At 31.7% G+C, this 22696-nt stretch overlaps 1 protein-coding gene across 4 annotated transcripts in view; it reads left to right on the top strand.

Annotated features, from left to right (window-relative positions):
- The window catches only part of LOC145268252 (phosphoserine phosphatase-like), a 62037-nt gene extending 40311 nt beyond the window's left edge, over window positions 1-21726 (top strand). For 3 of the 4 annotated variants that reach the window (XM_080123622.1, XM_080123595.1, XM_080123603.1), the window contains exons 2-6: window positions 3515-3661; window positions 7184-7318; window positions 14238-14383; window positions 17322-17470; window positions 21561-21726. In XM_080123622.1, coding sequence (XP_079979748.1) covers window positions 3522-3661; window positions 7184-7318; window positions 14238-14383; window positions 17322-17470; window positions 21561-21662 — 672 coding nt within the window. In that variant the 5' untranslated portion in view covers window positions 3515-3521 and the 3' untranslated portion in view covers window positions 21663-21726. Of the gene's footprint in view, window positions 1-829; window positions 969-3514; window positions 3662-7183; window positions 7319-14237; window positions 14384-17321; window positions 17471-21560 lie in introns of those variants that run through there. The other variant, XM_080123613.1, reaches the window with a different exon arrangement.
- The last annotated feature ends 970 nt before the right edge of the window (window positions 21727-22696 follow it).

Below are 22696 nucleotides of genomic sequence, written 5' to 3'. Positions count from 1 at the left end.
TTGGCATTTCATACTAGCAATAAACTAACAATTTTTGAAAAAAAATCGTAAAGCCTGGGAGGGGTGAAGTTCCTAAAACTGCAGAGAACCATACCTTAATCTGACAGAAAAAAGCCACTTAACTCAAATCGTCTAGACTTTGATTGATAAGGATATATACTCAACTATATTTGAACAATACAACCCATTGGCAAGATCAGATTGACCCTCCGGTTGAGTTTTCTGCATGACACTGAGTCTTTTAGAAAGTGATGTTTTTATTTATCTTATTACAAAATTATAATTTCATAAAAGATGTGGCACAAGGCTAATAAGGGATATGGGAGGTGTCGGGGGTCGTCCATCTGTCTATTCCCTACATTAGTTTTCAGACACCACAATACTGCATTCGCTCTATGGACCTGAACTACTTAAAATATCCTCTGATGTTTTGATGTGCAAGTAAGGCATGATATCTTCCACTTAAATACGTGTGCAAGTCACATGACAAATCCTTTATGATGTCACAAAAGTTCATGATCCATGCAGTCAAAGGTTGTCTATTTGATTAGTGACATATATATATATATATATATATATATATATATATATATTTCATAATTTTGGTTCACGAATACTTCCGTTGTACGAAATAACATTTTGTTATGTCATTTTAGGAAATAAATAACAAAAACCAGTCAATTACAGATTGCTACAACTCTACGTTTTATTTATTAAACCCCTCCAGTTTGATTGGACATTTTATTTTTGAAAGGATAAGTTCAATTGCAGACTTAGCACTTGTGTAAGCTGACTCACTACTGAAAAATTCACAATTATAAAAGGAGATTCAAGTATAAAGCAGTGAAACAAAGTTAAATTGTGAAATAAAAAAACAAAACAAAAAAAACGGGGATCACCAGATGTTTACCATGCAGCTGTTTTGGATATTTTAAGACGGTACAGCTATTGAAAACGTTTTTAAATATGTAAGATATTTTTTATCTATATGCTCTTTTTCTTGGTTAACAATTTAATAATTAAAATAAAGAATAAACATTAATGAATCAGAAATTTATTAAAAATAAATTTTAAAAAATGGATGACCTGCGTATTTGTCATTAAAAAAGAAAAATTTTAACATTAATTACTCTGCGCTCACACCTTTACAATATATATATATTTATTTAGATGTGGAAATTTTCTTGTGTGTGTTTTTTTCTTTTTTTAATTTTTTTTAAAGTTTGTTCATAGAAGTTTTTATCGGCAGACAATAAAATTTCTTTGAAAAAAGTTATTTCTTTTTTGTTGAAAATCATTCAAGATAGACAAGAGAATTTAATTGAAAAAAGTTCTTATTATACAAAGTTACTTGAAGACCTGAGCAAATATCTGGTTCATGCCTTTTTCTTTTTTTTAAGTAATAAATGTTAAAATGTTACTTGTGATTCTAATAATTTAATAATTATTATCTCCTAAATTAATTACTAATAATATTAATCTATTTCCATATATAATAAAACTAGCCTGGGTGCTCAGTATTGCCCAGGTGTTTGGAGGTGTGTGTTGAGCAAAAAAAAACAAAGTAGTAGGCAGGCAGACCTGAACCCGTGAATGTGGAGAGAGGTGTTAAAAAAATGGTATTAGTGTAGGGAGGGAATCAAAACAACAGTAGGCAGCCAGGGTGAAGAGAAGTGTTAAAAAAAAAAGTAGTAGGCAGGCAGGCTTGAACCTGTGACGTGAAGGCGGAAAAAAAAGTGAAACAAAATCTGACGTTTTAGTCGATGTCTCCATGATGCAACCAGAAGTCAAAAGTGTTGAAATTAACCAAAGTCAATCCAACGGTAACAATGACTTGCTAAAATTTTGGTGAAAAAGATCGACCCCTCCTTGTACAAAATGGCTGAATTTAGGGTAAAGGAATGAATGTTTTTTGGCTAATTTTTTGATTTGTCGTCCGAGACGTTGAGCTTCAAAATGATACCGATCTTGTCAGGATCCATCGCCTCTGTCAAAAGTTTTTGCGAGACATACATACATTTAAACAGATAGGTGAGATTTATATTATAGATGACTGCAGAAATTCCCCTCTGGACCAAAGTATCGTAGGTTTGCAACAATAAATGCCACATACAAATTTGTTACATCTAGGCTATTAGCCACTATCTTATGTAGCTTATGAACACCATTTTAGACACATTCAGTTGTGATAATTAAATGCTACATTGCATCCTACGAGCAACACTATCACAATCGCAACAGCTTTAGAAGAGGGAATCCCTATTTTTCTTTCTAAATATTTAATCCTACCACTGCTACCAGTTGTTACTGACACAAATTCTACATGTTCTACAAATTCTGTGATTACACCAACCATAACTGGCTCATAGATACATTGACATAACATAGTATTTCCAATTCATAAATAATAAAGGCTCCCTTTCCAAAGTCTGTCCATTCTGATTAGCTGAGTTCTGAAAATTCTCATTATGGAATCAAGTTCTTTGCTTTATAAATGAACGCTTTAATTTACATTAAAATATGGCGTCAAGAAGAGACATATTATTTTGCCTGGAGTCAAGTTCATTTAATGCATAGGTCATTACAGGCATGTAAAACCAAAGAATACAAGAGAAATATAATCATAAAACTAATGTTAAATAACCCATTTACTTGCTTTCTTTTACAAAGTTTAAACCCGCTATCTTTGATAAGAATCTACTTTGTCGTCATCAACGTTTGCGGCGATTACAAGCAAATAAAAAAATTAACAAAATACGGAAGTGTATTTCTTAATCGTTTAATCTTTTCCATGCAATTTAACTACATTTTTACGTTTTCTGGTATTATGATAATGATTACTGCATGTTAAATTGTTGATCTTGATCTTTACTTTTTTAAAACAATATATCACATTTGATCAATTTCAAAAGCAGAAAAGAAAAATGAATGTTTGTGTAATGTTAGTGTAGACAAAATTTCACTTTTAAAAACCCGTTAATTAATATTTCACTTAAAAAAAACATTAAATTTTAACTTTTGTTTAAAAACGTACATTAATCAAAATTTCACTTAAAAAAACAAAAACAAAAATTAACTTTTTTAAAAAACACATTAATTAAAATTTTACATCTTTTAAGTTTTATTAATTAAAACTTTGCATATTTTAGCCCTCATTAATTAAAATTTAACCTTTTTTAAAAAAAAAAAAACGTATTAAAAATTCAGAAAACTTCTTGAATTTACATGAAATAATTTTTAATGTACGATCATTAGTGTGAATATTGTATGTTTCTTAGTAACAAATATATTGTGCAATGATTTTATAAATAGTTTCAATTAGTTGTATATACCACTCAGTATCACAAATTGACCCACATTGGCTTCAGGGGATCCTGTGTTTGACATGTCTGATTTAGTAATTATGTTTTAGAAGCTGTTTAAAAATAAAAGGTTTGTGTTTGAAGGAATTTGTTTAAATTTCTCTCTGAAAATATTTAAACTTACTCTTTTTCTGTTTGTTTATTTTACCAAGAAAGAACATGGCTACCCGGCAAGAAGTGGTCCAGGTCTGGAGAAAAGCGGATGCGGTATGTTTTGATGTTGATTCTACCGTGTGTGAAGGAGAAGTTATAGATGATCTTGCAAAATTTTGTGGAGTCGGTAAAGACGTGCAAATGTTGTAAGTTAAAGACTTCTGAATTTATTAATTTTTTTTTATCTTTTAGCAATGTTTTATTTTATCCAGAATTTTGTTTATTTGAGGCAATGAAAGTGATAAGTAATTCATTTTTTTTTTTTTTTTTTTTTTTTTAAAGTAAAAAATGAATTTTAACTAAAAAATTTTATTGGAAAAAAAAAAAAAGTCCACACAAGAAGCAGAATTCTCTGATCTTAATAAAGTCTTGAGTATTTCCTAATTAATAAATGAAATGCGTCATGAATTACATGCCCATAGTCGAAACTCTTTGGCCACCTTTACAAAGAGATAACATCCTGCACGTAGCTCGGACAATAACGGCACTGGAGAAAATCTTCTGACATCTAGGGAACTATAGTGAAGGGGTGTGATTTTTCTGCTAGTCAAGTGTGTCCTGAACATACAAATGCAAAAATACAAATTTTGAAGGTAGCCACTATTTAAAACATTTAATTTTTTTCTATTTTATACATTTTAAATTCATAATGATCAGTTAATTAGTTTAAGATTGAATCCTGTACATAGAAATTTTAGATTTTTTTACTGTCATTTTCTATTAAGAATTAAAACATTTTTTGTGATTTGCACTTTCACCCTTCTAAAAGTGGTCACTGAATTTTTTTTACTATGGGTATAAAACATATTTTGTCCTTGCTCTTGACTATGGTTGACCACTTTACTTTGTTTAGGGGTATTTATTGTTTAGTTAAAAAAAAATTAATTGATTTAACTTTCATTGCTCATCCCTATGTATATCTGTTAGCAAATTCACTGATTGGATCATTATGCAGAATTTAGTGACAATTTGTTTCTGAATGAAAAATTAACTATGGAAAGCTTTCTGAATTCTGATCCAGGTACTTAAAATCATCAGCAGTTTAATGTCCATTTTACATGTTGGTATTCTTTTGATGGCTTTAAGAAATTGACTTCCAAACAAACCCATCTGATCAGGTCATTCTCTCAAGACTATTTTTATCACTTCCTCCCATGTTTTCTTTGATTTTTTTTTTTTTTTTCCTGTGACGCAGACTTTTCTCTTTCTCTCAACTGTTCTACATCTAACTCAAGAACTCTTTCATTCTTTCAATAATGCCATGTCATCAAAGTCTCCTGTTTTACACAGATTTCTCTATAGTGTCCCGATTTAATATTTCTGAGGTCATCAGAACTAAGCCTGCCTTTAAGATTCATATTACAAATCCATTGTATCATTCTCATGTGGTTTCTCTCCATGCAACACATATCCTCAACCCTCCCTGACCAAATTTCACTTCCATACATAATCACATTCGATACACATACCTGATAGACTCTAGGATGAATTGAACCTGCTACCAAACTAATTTTACATTTACTAAACCCTCGGCCATTCTTTTAATGTGCTCATGCCATTAAAATCTCTTGTTCTGCACACATTCAGATTTAATCTTCCTGTGAGGTCACAACAACTAATTATATCTTAAATACTTACATTACACATTCAGCCTATCATTCTCATATTATTTCTCTTCATGCAACGCATATCCTCAACAATTACTGGCCAGGTTTCATTTTCATTATAGACTCTTCCCTTGATCAACAGTGATAATGCTCTGCTGCTTAGTGATGACAGAAGTTCCTTGAACTTATTCCATCCATTCCTAGTTCTTGCAATCACACTAGAACTTGCTTTACCCTAAAAAAAATGTTATTTTTATTTCATTATTTGAAAGCTTATCCAATACTGTGTTATGGAATTTTTATTTTTTTAGCCTTTTTCTCCTGCTTGGAAAAATGCAATATACCAAAAAGATATGGACCCCCTCTCCCACACGTATATAAAAAAAAACAGTGATGTGAGATCTATGCTTTTTTTTCTAAATCACAAAAAGCGAAATTCTGCTTTTCTATCAATTCAGAAAAAGTGATCTTTTTTTTTTCTTTTTTTATTTATTTATTTTTTTTTTTTAAACAAAGTCTGAAGTGCCAAATCCTAATCCACTAAAGTTTAACGTCCTATTTTTCTGTCCTGATTTAATTTCTCTGTTTCTTCCCCTCTTTCACTTTATCTTTCTTTCTCTCTTCCTATTTTTCCTCTTTTCATCTTTCTCTTTCAATTTTGGCTTAATTTGTTTTGCTGGCCTCATATTTCAAAAACGATTCATGATATGGGTAGGGGGGGGGGGATAGAAAACGATTTCATCAAAGAATGACACTCCTACTCCGCCCCCTTAGGTTGGAAAATTTATCTCAATTTCAGTTTTTATTTATTTATTTATTATTATTAGATATTTTTTTTTTTTTTTTTTTTTTTTTTTTTTTTGCCATTGGCCAATGTTAAAATTCATTCAGGTAAAACTTTAAAAAATGCTGCTTAACAATATTTCCAAACTTATTGCAATAAGTTATTGTATTTTTTTAGATGAGGATTGGTAATTTGGATTATTTGTACTACTATTCTCATCCTGATCGTTATTTTCACAATGTTTTGGCCAATGTAAACTTCAACCTTATTCTTAATCATTCAGGTGCATCTTTTTGGACTCTGGAACATTAAAAAAATTTTTTTTCTTTTTACCTTTGTTCATATTGCCACTGAAGTGTAAATGGCTACTGTGATAGGGGTCAGATTTGTTAGGGGCACATTGAGTGGGGAGTTGGGCATCAAGAGGTTTGTTCACAACACATGTAAATTTCTGCATGTTGGTATGATCAGGGTAGCAGGGTGAAAATTTCAAAGGCAAGCTGTTTTGAGAAAAGAAGCTGTTGGAATAAAAAAAAAAATAACTTCTGGCATCTAAGGACCTGTACAGTGAAGAGGTCTGATTTTGCTGCTAGTATAGTGTGTCGTGGGTATTTTCTTGGAGAGAAAGTGTGGTAAGTTCATTGTAGCATTTTCTGTGAAATAATACAAGCATAGGGATGCAGCACTACAGCAATGTGATAGTAGTTGGAGTTAGGGAAACGGCGCAGGAACTATTAGATTCAAAATATTTTTGCAGTCTGTTTGAAAAAGAGGCTAATCGTTGGTGTATGGAATTTCTAACTGAACCCTTTATTAAATCCATGTGAAGTTGTGACACAACAGATAATGTCATTCTAAGTGGCTATTTTCTGGAGGTTGAAGTTTTAATCCTCACTTCAGGCAATGATAACTAAGAGTAAAATAAAAATGTAAAAAATAACATTTCTATCCAATCATGGCTGATAGAGAATTGAAAACCATCTACCCTCTGGGTTAAATAAAGGATTGTTCAAAATTCCATGTAGATTCCTGAGCTTGGCATAAAGATTTCCAAATTTTTAAAGATGCACCTGATGAAGGTTGAAGTTTACATCAGCAGAAATTTTTGATGGTGGGTTACTGGTTAATGACCCAAATTGAAAAACTGGGTGTTCCAAGTTCAAATTCACATCTATAGAAACATTTTCATCAAACCAACACTTGTGTCTAATCTCTTGAACGGTAGGTAAATAAAATAACCAAAATTTGAAATTTATTTTTTTATTTTTTTTCTCCAGAACTGAAATGGCCATGAATGAAAAGACAGACTTCCGAGAAATGCTACACCGTCGACTGGCTCTCATTAAACCAAGTCAAAGTGATCTGAAACAATTCCTTAATGCTTTTCCTCCAAAACTTACTCCAGGAATTCAGTAAGAACGTTTGTTTGATGTTTTTATTTATCGACTCACAATATAAGGGCCACTTCCTCTGTGTGTGTCAATCTGTCGGTCACAGTTTAATAATAATAATAATAATAATGTAATACATTGAGAAATTTGAGTCCTTCTGAAATAAGGATTTTAACACTTTTTTTTTTTTTTTTTTTTTAGATAATAAATTCCCAACAAATAAAACAGAAGTCATGATTGGAAATTGAAACCGTAACCTTGAGATCTTCAGTCTGATGTTCTACAAACTGAGCTATTTAGATTTTCTTATAAATACATCTTAAAAGATTTCCTTAATAACATAACTTTGACATGACATCATATATTTATGTTTCAAAACATATCTTCCTGGGTTTGACCTTTACTCCTGATCTGAAATGAATACGTATATCAAGTCTGTTGCCCGAGCCGCTGGGAAAATGGTGGGATCCTTCTACCGCTTCAGAAGATATCTCGTTACTGATGCAATTCTCTATCTCTAGAAAAGCCAAGTATGTCCAAAGATGAAGTACTGCTGCCACATCTGGTCTGGAGCTTCAAAAAAACAGCCTATCTTGCCTTGGCAAAGTACAAAATAGACTTCGTGGCTTAGTGAGGGATGCTCTCTTCTCTTCCCTGCAGCCTCTCTCCCACAGAAGAGATGTTGCGAGCCTGTTTTTGTTTTATCATTATTTCCATGGCAAGTGCTCGTCCGAGCTCCAATCTCTGGTTCCCCCTCGCCAATCCTTCATGATAAACACCCGTCTAGCTAAAACCACTATCAGTAATTTCCCCCACTCTTTATCTATGCCTAAATCAAAACGTAGATTCCATGAACATAGCGTTTTTCTGAGAAGTGCACGCCTGTGGAATTCTCTTCCATTTGCCTGTTTCCAACCTGATTACAACTTGGACGTCTTCAAGTCCAACATAAACAAATTCCTGATTAATCACCCCCTTAAGTAAGACACTTTATCAAATCTTCAATACCAACTATTACTACGATATTATCCTATTGATTATTGTACACAAAATAACCCTTATCCCCGAGTGGCTTCCAGGCCTTGATAAGTGGTGATCCCCATGTAAAAAAAAATAAAATAAAATAAAAAAAAAAAATAACACTGGATACTTTTATCTGATTCTCAGGTAAGTTCTCTTCCATGATGCATAGGTAAAAAAAAATGCCGTCTTTCATCATCAGTCCATCATTTTAATGACAGTAATCTGATTCCGTGTCACCTGTATAAACAGGCATACACAATAGGTAGAAGTGAGAGAGAGAGAGAGACACCACTCAAATTCTGGTTAGCCAGAATCAAGCAAACCATTTCTGGCACACCTGTTCTGCATTCTCCTTGTACATATGGCATATTTTAATGTGCATTTCTCCAGCTTATTTTTTTCCCCCTTTTCTGTTGTAAAAAAAGGCATCAGATGTCAGTAGTGCGCTGTTTGATCTTTCATTTCAAAGCCTAAAATATAAGCAAAAATGTAAGAAATCCTCTGCTCGGAGGCTTATTACACACCAACGCCAGTATCCTCACTACACAAAATACGGGATTTGAAAAATTGACTATTATATAAAAGAAACTTTGTCTGCGTGTGAGTTCCCTATGGACTCTAAAATTACTAGGCTGATTTTTATGAAATTTCACACAAAGGTACTGTATGTGCCTGGTAGTGTTCTTAGATAGGTTTTGTAGCGGAATGTCTTTGATAAATATCTATAATCGAAATAATCTGATGAAAGAATGAACAGGTGATTTGACCAAAGTTAACATCTTATACGGCCTAACATCACAAGTGCATTTGAGAAGTTTTATTAACACACAGGCTGAAAGGCCTGACATAAAATCTACAGTAGTGTCTTTGATATGACAGACGCGCGTTTGAAGCACAATTGCACTATGATACTTGACTTTTTCATATAAAACTTTAATTAAAACGATTATTACCACACAAGCAGTAAGGCTAAGCATATTAAATCAACAGTAGGTTCTTTGATGTAACGGCATGGAAATGAATGTTTCTGTTTAGAGCACAATTGAAACATGATACTTGACTTTTTCATTTTAAATTTTAATTGAAGCCATTATATATAAAAAATAATTTTATCAAATCAACAGTAGGTTCTCTACAGTACAATGTAGACTACAATTTATTGTTAAGTCATCACTATGGGGAAGCATATGAAGCTTCTTCCCAGTTTACCGTGATAGGTTCCCAACTGGAGCAGGCAATCAATCAATTTGATTTAAAAACGGTTGATTTCACTGATTTCGATTACGCTAAAAATATGGGAGTGTAAAACGTTTGTTGATGATCATTCAATCCCTGGCAATGTCAAGTTTCCCTGCTAATAGGAGTATAAAATGATCTTAAGTACACTAGAAAGATTACATTAAAAAAAAAAAAACGAATAAAATTTTTGGCCAACCCAATACTGCAAGTGAAAGGTAACAGTTTTTTTTAATAATTAAACTATTGATCAACATGTGATATTTATTAAAATAATTTTAAATTTTAACTTCATTTAAAAACATATTTGTTGATTTTTCACATAATTGTGCAAAAAAAAAAAAATTGCAAATAAATAGCAGAAAATATCTCTTTACAGAGTTGTTTTGGTTCTTGTCCAGAATTCCATCTGTATTAAAAACGAAAGTAAAGAAAAATCTGTATGATGTACATTAGGGCAGGTCGATTTGCAACTTTTTTCAGAAAATCAACATGGCACTGGTGATGATAGTTGGGATTTGATATGATAAGTACATATAGCAAAAATTAGATTCCCATCTCGAACAGAAAATTGAGCATTTAATTTTAAATATCGTGTAGAAAAATGTTGAAAAATCCTTCATTTTCATAGCATTTTTCACAACACTGACTTTTAAATTTCACTATTTTTATAAAAGAAATCCAATTAAAATTGATATATTTATATGAAATACATTGAAAGAAAAATAAATACATGAATTATAATTTTAATTATAAATCACAACTAGCAAAATATCTCAACTTTTACTGCATTGATTAAACAAAAATTGTAAAAAAAGCTAATTAGCAACTAAGTCTTTTAAATTTCACAATTCAAAAAGATATTTGGAGATGTATTACACTATATAACAACTTGATACAAGTTACAGAACCATGTATTTCAATTTTTTATTAGAGGCAATAATATAAACTTATAATAGAACTAAATTGTTCTGTATAATTTCCTTTTGAGGAAAATGAAGATCTAATTTGCTGGCATGATGACTTTGTAATAATGTGTCTATGTCTTGCTTCCTGCTCATATACAATGTTTTGAGAAAAATTCAATCAAATTTGTGGCTGCAAAATTGATAGCAGTAATCTTTTTCATTTTTTTTTTTTTTTTTTTTTTTTTTTTTGAGTTGTTCACTATTTCTGGAAAAAACAACACGCACACAAAAAACAATTATTTGAAAACACTTATTTTTATATTTTTGCGATGTAAAACTAACTATTGTTTGGGTAAATTAAGAAAACTAATAAAATTTAATGGATAAATATTTATTTACCTTATTCATCTGAGTTTATCATCGATATTATATCTTCCGGAAGTAGTGCAAAAACACTATATTTTGAACAGTTTAAAACAGTAATTTGGATTTCAGTTAACTGTTTTGTTCTCTGAATCATTAAAATATACTGTTGTTGGTTAAAAAAATATTGTTGGTTTGGATCTCAAACCAACTAACTGCATACACTTGGATGATAAATTTGACCAAAATGCTTAATTTATCATAGTGTTTGAGGATAGACACCTCTGGTCCATAAACACATTAATCTTGTGGCTTATGTTAGCCATCTTCCTTGATTCAAGGGCCCAATTTTCTAAGTTAACTTTTCCACAAAAAATGCCAACAGCATACTCAAAAAGTAGCCTCTGGTCTTCACACTTAAATTATTTGTTTCTTCTGCTGTCAGATAATGATGATCGGGAGGGACACTAATTTTTTAGAATTCTACTTGAGGCTAATCTCGATAATTATTGATACAAAGTTTCCCCCAAAGGACCAGTAAATGTTGTTAGGCTTTTTGTTGTTCCATCAATTAATTAAAAAATTGCTGTAAATGGCAGTTCTTCTAGTGGAACCTGAAAATTGGAAAATTTGCATGTTTAATAATAGAGCTAGATTACATAATAAATACCAATATATTTTATTTTCCACAAAAAAGGAACATAATTGCAGGTGAATCTATAGAATTAATTTTACCTCCTTGTTAGGAGGACAAGTGCAGACTATGTGCCTTGTTTGACAATTTTCAGTCCTGCACTTTACTGCAAAGTCATCACATCTCAAGACAGAAAGTTTACAGCTACAAGAAGATATATCAAACAGTCTGTCTAGCTGTTCCTTCATTTTTTCACTTTGATTGCTGCAAGAGATTTCCTGTCAATCTGTTTGGCCCTCTTATAGCAAAATATATTGACCTTCTATCCTATATAATGTTACCTTAACAAGGGCAATTGTGGATTGACTGTTTGCCGAATACTAATTATTTCCTTGGCAATTAACTTAGAAATCTCACTATTTTTTTAAGTGGGGATAACTGTTCTCGAGGAAATAACTAAACTGGACGGCTTGTTGTGAAGTTGGGGGTGCTGTTTCATCCAAATGATAAGGTGGACCAGCAAATTTTGTGAACCACGGGTTAAAACTGAACGTCGTGCTTTTACTGACATTCTAATCTGAAAAGTAAAATAAATAAATGGATTATAACTGAAGGAAACTGTATTAGGCTATCTTCCAGTTTCATACGTAAAAAAATAAGCGCTAGTTATAAGAAATAATGAAAAACTTTGTAGAGTTGAATTAGATGTATTGAAGAGAGAGGACCAAGCCAAATCAGAGGTATAGTAGTGTTTAGTTTAAACATTTTTAGCAGATTTTACTTCCTCCTTCGATAACATGAATTTATCCATAAATAGATTCATTCTTGATGTAGCTGTGCCATTTTAAACGAACGTTTAGTGTTTGAAAAACCAGTGCTTGTCCATCTATGTTACTATGCTATTTTTAATAGTATTTTCAAGTTAAATTTAATTTTTATGAAATTTCTGTTTATTAAATTTTTAGGTGAAAGTACAGAATAGTTACAATGCAACCTCCTTCCCATATTAAGAATGGCTTTCTAAATAACAAATTTATTTTAGCACAATAACATAGATGCACAAATAACGAAAAACCTTTAAAGGAGTTTCCTTATTTACTCGTATTAATCTTTGTAGGTTATCTGATTTTAAAACTATAATTTTAGAAGAAAAACACTGCTTAAAAACAATTACTCCCTAAAAATAAAAGAAATTAAAATTTGATACTAATTTTCTGCAAAGTATTTTTTATTAAGTAGAAAAACTTGAAAATTTACGTGGTTATGTTTCGTAAAGAATGTGTAGAATAAAATTGTATGGACTATTTTTTTTTTTTTTTTTTTTTTTTTTTTTAATATAAAACTGGAGTATTACCATATTTTAATAAAAATTTAAAGTAGAATTTGATGTGAAATATTAGGTTGGTGCAAAAATAATGTTTTTGACGTTCGTTTAAACGTCCAAAAAATGCCATTATTTTTGCATCAACCTAATAGAAAAACAAATTAAAAAAGATAAAACAAATATGTTTAAATTCACTACAGACACTTGAAATATAATAATATATATTTTAAACAAGTCTTTTTCGTTTTTCCTTTCGAAATAATTAAGCCTAAATCATAATGTTTTCAAATTAAATAATAAACAAAAGTTAATTTTCAATATCAATAACGAGCGTGTTTTGCAACGGTGAAATCTAAAATGTTTCCACCCAAAAAAAGTTCCTGAAATGAAAAAGCAAACTTTGGTTGTTATTATTTAAAAAAACAATTTTGCCTTTATTTTATTAATTCATTATCCTCACTCATTTTATTTAAAAATATAGTTTAAAACATATTCTAAATAATGATTCCATTTTCTTAACAATACGGATTGTTTGGATGACAGGACATTCTTAACAATTCACCGAAAAACTTTTAATCGCTTCAATTTTTCAACTTTTAAAGTCATTTCCTCAAGCAAAGATAACGATTTTGAGAAAAATATTTTGTGTAGGTCTTTTTTATGTTAAACCCCCAACTATCATCAACATTGCCTTGCCGGGGTTCCAAAATCGACCTGCCCTAATGTACATACCTGTGGCAAAACGAAAATATCATATTCCAAAAATTATATAAATTGATCAAGTAGTTTTATTTTTTAATAAAAAAGTCAAATTTTATGAGTATTGGAGCCGTGTATTATCTTGTCTGCCATTTTGAAAAAAAAAATCTAAGAAAACGCTAAGGGAGATAATTCAACAATAATTCAAAACTTGCAAGATTTATGTTGTAGTGCCTATGAATTCCCATTAATCGCTTAAAAATGATTTTCTTTGTAAAAATAAAACTATTTGATCAATATATGTGATTTTTGAAATATATTTTTGCTTCATCAGTTACATGCATCATGCAGATTTTTCTTTAGTTTTATTTTTTACTATAGGAGGAATTCTGAACAATAATAGTTTAAATAACTTTGTGTATAAATGAAAAGAAATCCCCAGCCAGAGAAGTGTCTAAGATTAATTTTTTCTATGTTATAAGTATTAATTTAATTAATTAATTTAATAATATAATATTATTAATTTTTGCTTTATTCATACATTTTAGATTTTCTTTATATAGAATGTTAAGTTTAAATATATAGTTTAGAAATTTGCAGAAATACATCCAACGTCAGTGTCTCTTTTTGTCAGGAATTCTATATCATGTGCCGAAATAATACTTTTGTGTGAGATGTAAAAAAAAAAAAAAAAAAAAAAATTTATGAGATGAAATAAAAAGGTAACTTTAACAATCTGTTTTTGTCTGTCAGAGATCTCGTTCGAATCCTGAAACAAAGAGGAGTGAACGTTTACTTGGTGTCGGGAGGATTTTATTGCGCCATTAAAGCTGTAGCAAACATTCTGAACATTCCAAAAGACCATGTGTTTTGCAACAGGTTACATTTTGATTTTGAAGGTGAGTCATTTTCTTTTCATGTTTTTCAAGGTGGGGTATTATAATGGATGTCAACACAGGCTATGTAATTGGCAAGTCAAGTTCAAATCCTATCAGATACATTCATTTATGTACTAATAACATTAGGAAATGTAAAGAGTAAAACTAATTTAGTATTCATCCAGTTTATGACACGATTTCTGGCAACTTTACATCAGCATAAGATTAAATCTGGACAATATAAGGAGGTGTGTGCAAAAGAGTAAATTTTGATGGTATGGTCGAATTGATTAGAGTTCATAGGGGAAGGCTAGAGAGGAAGTTTGCCGGTTTTCCAGCTGACTACAATTTGGTAGTTTTTAAGTCCAATGTAAACAAATTCTTACCAAATTTCCACTACTAACGATTACTACGATATTATCGCCCATTGACTACTGTACAGTCAATAACCCTTATCCTTGAGTGGCCCCTGGGCCTTGATAAGTGATGACTCCTATGTAAAAAATTAAAAAAAAAAAAAAAATGGAATCTAGAGCAAAATAAAGAGATAAGTTAGTTTTGTAGTCAATTTCTTAAAGCTTTCCAATGTATACCAGCATGTAAAATGGGCATTAAACTGAATATGTAAATGATGATGACTAGGTTAAGTAGAAAAAAAGAAAATTTTTATTATAAGTTAAGTTTAGAATCAAGATATTACATCTGATAAGAATTCATGAGTGACACATAACAGATAAGCTGATCAAATCTTTATCTGGACCATGAGAGAGAGCAGTTTTTTTACTTTGTAATTTTATTTAATAAAGGCAAAATCAGTAATAGTGGCCAGACACTTAACAAATGTTAAGAGAAATTAGCAGTTATTATTTTAATGTGTCAAACTATCTGATTAGTCACTTGGCGGTAATGAAATGGTTTAAATTTAATAGAAAAGAGAAAAGTAATTAATTGGCCAATTAATCAGTACACCCCTAATATCTATCTATATATATAAAAGTGAAAGTGTCTGTCTGTCTGTGTACATTTCCCTACGCAATAACTCTGTCAATTTTAAGTCTACAAACTTGAAATTTGATATACAGGGTACTGAGATTTGGGAAAATTGATGTGATCGGTTTTCGGCCAGAATTTAAGGAGTCAAAGTTCAATGATTTGACCTTTGAGAACTCTACCAAACTCTTCCAACAATTTTGGGTCTAAACACTTGAATTTTAGATATAGGTTCATTGGACATGGATCTAACTTAATTACTTAATTTGAGCCCAAAACAATAAATTTTAAGGGGTCATAATAGGGGTCAAAGTTAAAAAAAATTGACCAATTCCTTTTTTTTTTTTTTTTTGCTCAACATACATCTCCAAATACCCGGGCAACGCCGGGCACCCATGCTAGTATATCTATAAAAGTGAACGTATCTGTGTGTCTGTCTGTCTGTGTACATTTTCCTACGCAATAACTCTGTCAATTTCTAGTCTACAGACTCGAAATTTGATATACAGGGTACTGAGATTTGGGAAAATCGATGTGATCGGTTTTCGTCCAGAAATTCGGCTGTTAAGGGGTCAAAGTTCAACGATTTGACCTTTGAGAACTCTATCAAACTCCTCCAACAATTTGGGGTCTAAACACTTGACATTTTAGATATTGGTTCCTTGGACATGGATCTAACTTAATAACTTGATTTGAGCCCAAAACAATAAATGTTAAAGGGTCATAACAGGGGGTCAAAGTTTAAAAAGTTTTTTGCTCAGCATACACCTCTAAATAACTGGGCAACGCCGGGCTGAAATGCTAGTATATATATATATATATATATATATATATATGAAATCTGCATGAATTGAAATATATTTAAGTATATTTCATCAGTAGGAAAGACTGGGCATTTCTCACTACTTTAATAAAAACAGTCAGTAATAAATGTTGCATGGGCAAGTTCTGACCCAGAAAACAGTATTTCTTCCCCCTTTGCCATAAACATCGCTCATGGAATATAAGGATTTAAAGACAAAAAAAGGGGAAGCAAAAGTTACAAGATTGCCAAAAATAAACCCAAGATCCACTTTCTACTCTCTTAAATTTAATTTGAATTTAACTTGAAAATCCCATCTAAAAAGTAGCATGGCCGGTAAACTGCAAAAGTACCCCAAAATCCCAAAAATGTATTGCTTTAATACAATCATATGAATATAAAAATAATCATATGAAGGTAATAAGATAGAATAAATGAAAAAATATATATTAATAAAAAAAACTTACTTATTGTAATTTTCAGTCTTCAACTAAACTTTAGAACCTTTATATTGAATTTGGGACCTATATGGAATTTTAAACTGAACCCTTTATTTAATCCATGGGGAAGGGGTAGATTATTCTAGTTTCGTCAGCGATAACCAGGTAGATTTTAATTATTATTCCATTCTTAGTTATTAATAAGGATCGAATCTTCAACCTCTAGAAAACTATCATTTAAAACTAATTTTTAATAAATGCCTTTGTGATATGGGTCCATGTGAACCTGGTCATGGCTGATGAGACGAAGAATCTATCCTATTGGATTAAATAAAGTGTTCAGTTTGAAATTCTGTATTGGTTTTTTTTCCAAGTTCAGAATGATGCACATGAAAAAAATCAGAGGTTAATCTGCTGAAATGTGTAAAAATAACTAATCTGAATAATGCAAATAATGCCTCATCTCACTAATTCTCATCTAAAAAAATAGGTTGTTCTTGTACCATTCGCCATGACCAGATGGTTATTTTATTCTTAGATATTATCGTCTGCAGTAAAGATTGAACCTTCAACCTCCAGAAGACTGTTGCTTGATTAACAATCTTCTTGCAGTTAAAGATTCAATCCTTGCTACTTAGTTTGAATAAAATCTAAATAATAAGCTTTCTGAATTTTATTGTTCATTTTCAAATCTTTTTTTCAATCTTCCTTGTTTTGTTTTCTTAAGGCAATTATGTTGGTTTTGATAAGAATCAACTGACTTCTATGAGTGGAGGAAAAAGAAATGTTGTCAGTCTTTTGATTCAGCAATTTGATTACAAGAATTTGGTCATGATTGGAGATGGTTCCACAGATGCGGAAGCCTGTCCACCTGCAGTAAGTTCTATTAAACTTGTTAACGCTACACTTGAAAATTTAGAATATAATATCCCTTACATTAATTGTAGTAAAATGGTATGATCTGCTTTGTATGGCCATCTATGTATATAAAAGCGAATATGTATGTATGTTCGCTTTTTGTGTATGTCTGCAAAAGGCTTTTTTGTCGACCTTCTCGCTTGGCTCGCTTCTTCTCAAAACTTTTTATATCACGTCTAAATGATAATATCTACAACTTAAGAACGGGGGTTGCGTGTGTATTTAATTTGTCTGACTTGCACACACTATTTTTTCAAGATATTTTGATCGCTGGGTGCTTCTTTTGTTTTTCAGTATAAAACAAGTGAAAACTGGCTTGCAGCCGCGTCATGTTTCAAGGTCAAACATCACGCAACTTAAGTTTCTCGCACCTGTTAATTTCATTTTATAAACGTTAAATTAAGATACTTTTCATTCCTCTTCTCTCATGGCCGAGTTGGTTAGGTCCCAGGCTTTTTTCCAATTCGTTTCCACCTGCAGGTGAAAGGTTCAGGGTTCAAGCCTAATTTCCTACTAAAACTTTTTTTTTTTTTCTTTTACACCTCCAAACATGCAGCCAACGTTTTTTTTAAAACAGGGTTGTTTTGACCCCCCCCCCCCCAACACACATACCTACAAACACCTGGGTCACGCAGGGTACTCCTCCGCTAGTCTATCTATAAATATAAAAGCAAAAATGTATGTATGTATGTTCGCTTTTTGTGTATGTCTGTAAAAGGCTTTTTTCGCTGGACTTCTCGGTCGGCTCATTCCTTAAAACTTTTTATATCACGTCTAAATGATAATATCTAAGAGTTACGAATGGGGGTCGCGTGTGTATTTAATTTGCCCGACTTTCACATGCTATTTTTTTTTTTTTTTTTTTTTTTTCAGATATTTAGATTGTCGCGTGTATCTTTCGCTTTTCAGTATAAAAAAAGTGAAACTGGATTCGAATTGGCAGTTCCCGGTGGTGTCCGGAAAGCGATGTAAACGTTTGGTCAGTGTCGGCTTTTTTAGCATCATATCAAACAATTGCTTTCGTCTGGACACTCCCCTAATAAACGGAGAGCTGGTTTTCCCCAAAGTTGGACAAAAACAAACAAACTGAGTTATTGACCTCATTAAAAACTGTCCTACAGAAAATGTTAACTGTTGACTAGCTATTGTTTACGTCGTCATAACGCTTGCAGAAAATGTTAACGCCACGATTTCCACTTGACCTCATTAAGTCATTAGGTGCGGGCACCTGTCAATTCTCTTCCTACTTAAATAAATTCAAACGTCTTTCAGTAACTCTTTCTTGCTGGCCAATTTTTTTTTTAACGTTCTTTTCATCCTTTGCAGTACGGGTTTGAGCCTGCCTACTATCCTTTTTTTTTCCTCAACACACACCTCCAAACATCCGGGAACCTAGGCTAGTCTATAATAGAAGACATGGAGTAAAAAAAAGATGGATTGAATTTTCTGTCTGATCAGATTCTATCATGTCCAAAATGTTAATATATTCAACATGCATCATATCATATGAATCCAAAGATTCTATTGCTGGCATTGGTCTCCATGATATTTTTCTAGTCAGAATTATTTCTAGAAAACATCAAATACTTAGGAGAGGGTTGCCAATATCCTAAGTGGAATGAACTGGATTTGAACTTGGGACACCCAGGTTGTCAGTTCATGTAGTTAACTACTGAACGATTATCACCATCTTATATTCAACACTGCTGTAATCTTATGCTAATCTCTTACAAAATGATGGATGTGCGTACATGTACTACTCACAAATCATACTTTTGCAAAAATGATAATGAAGATAAAGGCCCCTAGGGAAAATGCGCACATTTGAAGCGTAACATTGACCGGCAGTCAAACACAGACTGTTGGTAATTCATGGCTGAAACTTGATGGCTCCAAGTGCTGGCTATTGATCATGAAGACGAAAATGTCATTAGGAGTTTTGCTCTGACCAGACTATTATGTCCAAAATGTTGATATATTTAACACTGTTGTGTTATTATTATACATGGCTTCCGTTCAGTCTTGAAAGACAATAGATATCCCCTCCCCTGTAAGAAGAAGGTGGCCTCTCTTTACCGTGCTAGAAAGTTACTTACGCCTGAAAGTATCCTGTACCCCTATAATGCCTCCATTCGCCCATGTATGGAATATTATCACATTTGGGCTGGTGTAGCTGCTACTAGTCTTTTGCTCCTGGACAGGGTTCAAAAGAGAGTCGCCAACCTGATAGGTCCTAAACCGTCATCTAAGTTTCAGCCTCTGTCTCATCAACAAAATGTTGTATCCCTCTGCCTGTTCTACAAGTATTTTAATGGTGGATGTTCTGATGAACTACAAACCCTTGTATCCCCCTCAACATACCGCCTGAAAAATAGCAAAATCCCACCCTTACACAGTAGAGATCCGTAGATGTAAGGAAGCCTTCTATTCTAATAGTTTCTTCCCTCAAACTGCTAGACTTTGGAACTCCCTTCCGGGTTGCTGCTTCCCCAACTGTACTGACATGCAGACGTTCAAGTGTAATGTGAACAGACATCTAGCTGCTCAACTCCCTACATAGTACCCTTGCAACTTATGTCCCTGATAGTAGACCCCTACATCAAAGTGGTACTGTGCCTTGTTTGGGGTGGAATTGTAATAAAAAAGAAAAAAAAAAAGGCAACAGCACATGTAATTGTGAAGCAATCAATACACTTTCTTGAGTTGGCACGGCCGGATTCCAGTGGCACGGAAAACAAGAAGTCCAGCAGGATTGAAAACAATGTCAAGATAAGTAGAACACAAACACATACTGCACATGTCATCTCCAAATGGTCACCCATTTTAGTACTTACGAAGTTCAACATTGCTTAACTTTGATGATTTACCAGAAATTGTTGTGTCAAGGTGATTATGCTGTACATGTTATCGTTATTTCCAACAAAATAATGGAAAATCGTCTGAACTAGTACAGACATATACTGCTCACAAGGGATGCCCCCATTGTAAAAATGGGATTCAAGATGGAGGCTCCTGGGGGAAAAAGGTGCACATTTGGAGCATATCATTGAACTGTGCACAAAGTGTTGGTCATCCATAACTAAAACTTGGTGACAAGTCAGACATAGATTTTTACTGATTTATATTTGTAGTAAATATGATCGAATTGCAGAAAAGATTTTGAATTTTGTTAATGATTTCATAAGTGGCATTTGAGGAGGGAGAATGTCACCCTGTAGGAGTAGAGATAATGTAAAATTGGTTGCAAAATTTTAAAAGATCAGGAAGAAAAAAGCCAAAATTCATTTGTTAAAAAAAAGTTGAAATAGTGAGATTAAATTTTTCATTTATAAAACACATTTTTATATTTCTTTAAAATAGCTTAAAAATATCTACATTACATTTCTAAGTGACTTTCACAGTTTCTCACTTTAAAAAAAATTCCTTATCTTTTTGTTTTTGCTGGGATTGAGCATCCTACTAAATGCCAAACATTTCAGAGACTCCAACTTAAGGGTCTTTTTAGGATTCTTACAACCTCTTATTGATGCTAATGAACTAAATAAAAGCTATCATATAAAAAATTAAAAACATTTTTTTTAAATATTTTACTTTGAATTCAACAATATTAGTATTTGTTTTGGCAAAAATGTTTTAATTTTTTAACATTTTTGGTTACTGCATTCTTTGAAAAATTACCAAACAAAAATTCATTGATTTTTTTTTTTTTTTTTTTTTTTTTAAATTTTTATGCAATTAAAATAAATTTTAATCGTATTTTGGTGTTGAATTTTAATTTTACTGTTAGTTTAAAAAGAAATATTTATCATTTCATCATTAGTACCAGCAATGGAAAATTCAGTTTTAAAAAAAATCGTTTATCTATAAAAAAAAAAAAAAAAAAATGGAAATAAAGCTCAAATTATTTTTTGATACCGATTTTGATATTTCAAAAAGTTCTGATTTTTTTTTTTTTTTTTTTAAATTCTGATTAAAAGGTATCAACACTAAACAAAATATAAATATATACTTGTGTATTTTTACCATAGACTTTTTTTTTTCTTTTCAGAAAGCATTCATTGGCTTTGGTGGCAATGTAGAACGACCAAAAATCAAGGAAATTTCCAAGTGGTATGCTACCTCCTTTGAAGAACTAATTAAAGAATTTTAAACATGAAAAGTATTAAAATATAATCATCAGTAATTGTTATTTTGAATAAAAATTTTATTTCAAATGTCTTGTTTCAGTTGAGTTTATTGAATTTAAAAAAGTACATTCCAATCAAAGTTATTTTTATGAAATCATTGAAGCAAAACAAGTATACCTTTTCTCTCACACTGTTGGAGAAAAGCCATTTTCAAAATTGTCCAAGACTGCTGGTCTGATTTTGGTATAAAACTAACACAGAAGGGTTAAGTACAGAAATTTTAATAAAGGGTTTATTCCTGGAAAATGGCAGGTGTGCCTCAAAGTGGTTAAATACTATAAATCTAGCGAAATTTATTTCAATTTATGCCATTTTATTTACACTGTCTCATCCAATTAATGCTAAGTATTTCACTGACAAAGGGAGAGGGCGAACAAATATTATTGATTCTTTATTTTTTTACTCCGGTAATCTTTTTAGATGACAAATACAGCTTACTTTTAACTTTAAATTCTTAATTTTAAATAACTACGAGGTGCCTTGAATAAGTTTCCAGACTTTTGTACAGACATTTAAAATTGTCGTAGACTCTTGAAAATTCAGTATATTATTGCAATACATTTTATGAGAAGATTGAACAATTTTTATGATTTCAAATTCAAATGAACAGCTACAGCAGGAATTGGAATACACACTACCAAAGCCTAATTGTCACAGCTGGTGAATTTCAAAAATATAATCTGGTCATGAGGACACTTTAGAACGATATGCAATAAAATTCTGTTTTAAACTTGGAAAAAATGCCCCAGAAACGTATGGGATACTTCAGATTGCTTTTAATTATATTGCATAAATTGAGCATCAGTTTCTCAGTAGCTATTAATAAAAATGCTCATATGAAAGTCTGGAAATGGAGGCAGAGCAAACACTGGCATAGAGTAGTAAAAATGTCCTAAACTTTGCTCCTCCAGTGAGGATCCAGTAGGTACCCTAATGTACATAAAGAAATGAGTTGGAGTAAGATACTGTCAACGTAAAATCCTATTTGTTTGAGCCT

This window comes from Euprymna scolopes, chromosome 4 (genome assembly GCF_053919585.1).
Source record: "Euprymna scolopes isolate OS-2025 chromosome 4, ASM5391958v1, whole genome shotgun sequence".
Classification (NCBI taxonomy): Eukaryota; Metazoa; Mollusca; class Cephalopoda; order Sepiida; family Sepiolidae; genus Euprymna; species Euprymna scolopes.
The sequence above is the reverse complement of the archived record's forward strand: the minus strand, read 5'-3'. Positions and strand labels throughout refer to the sequence as shown.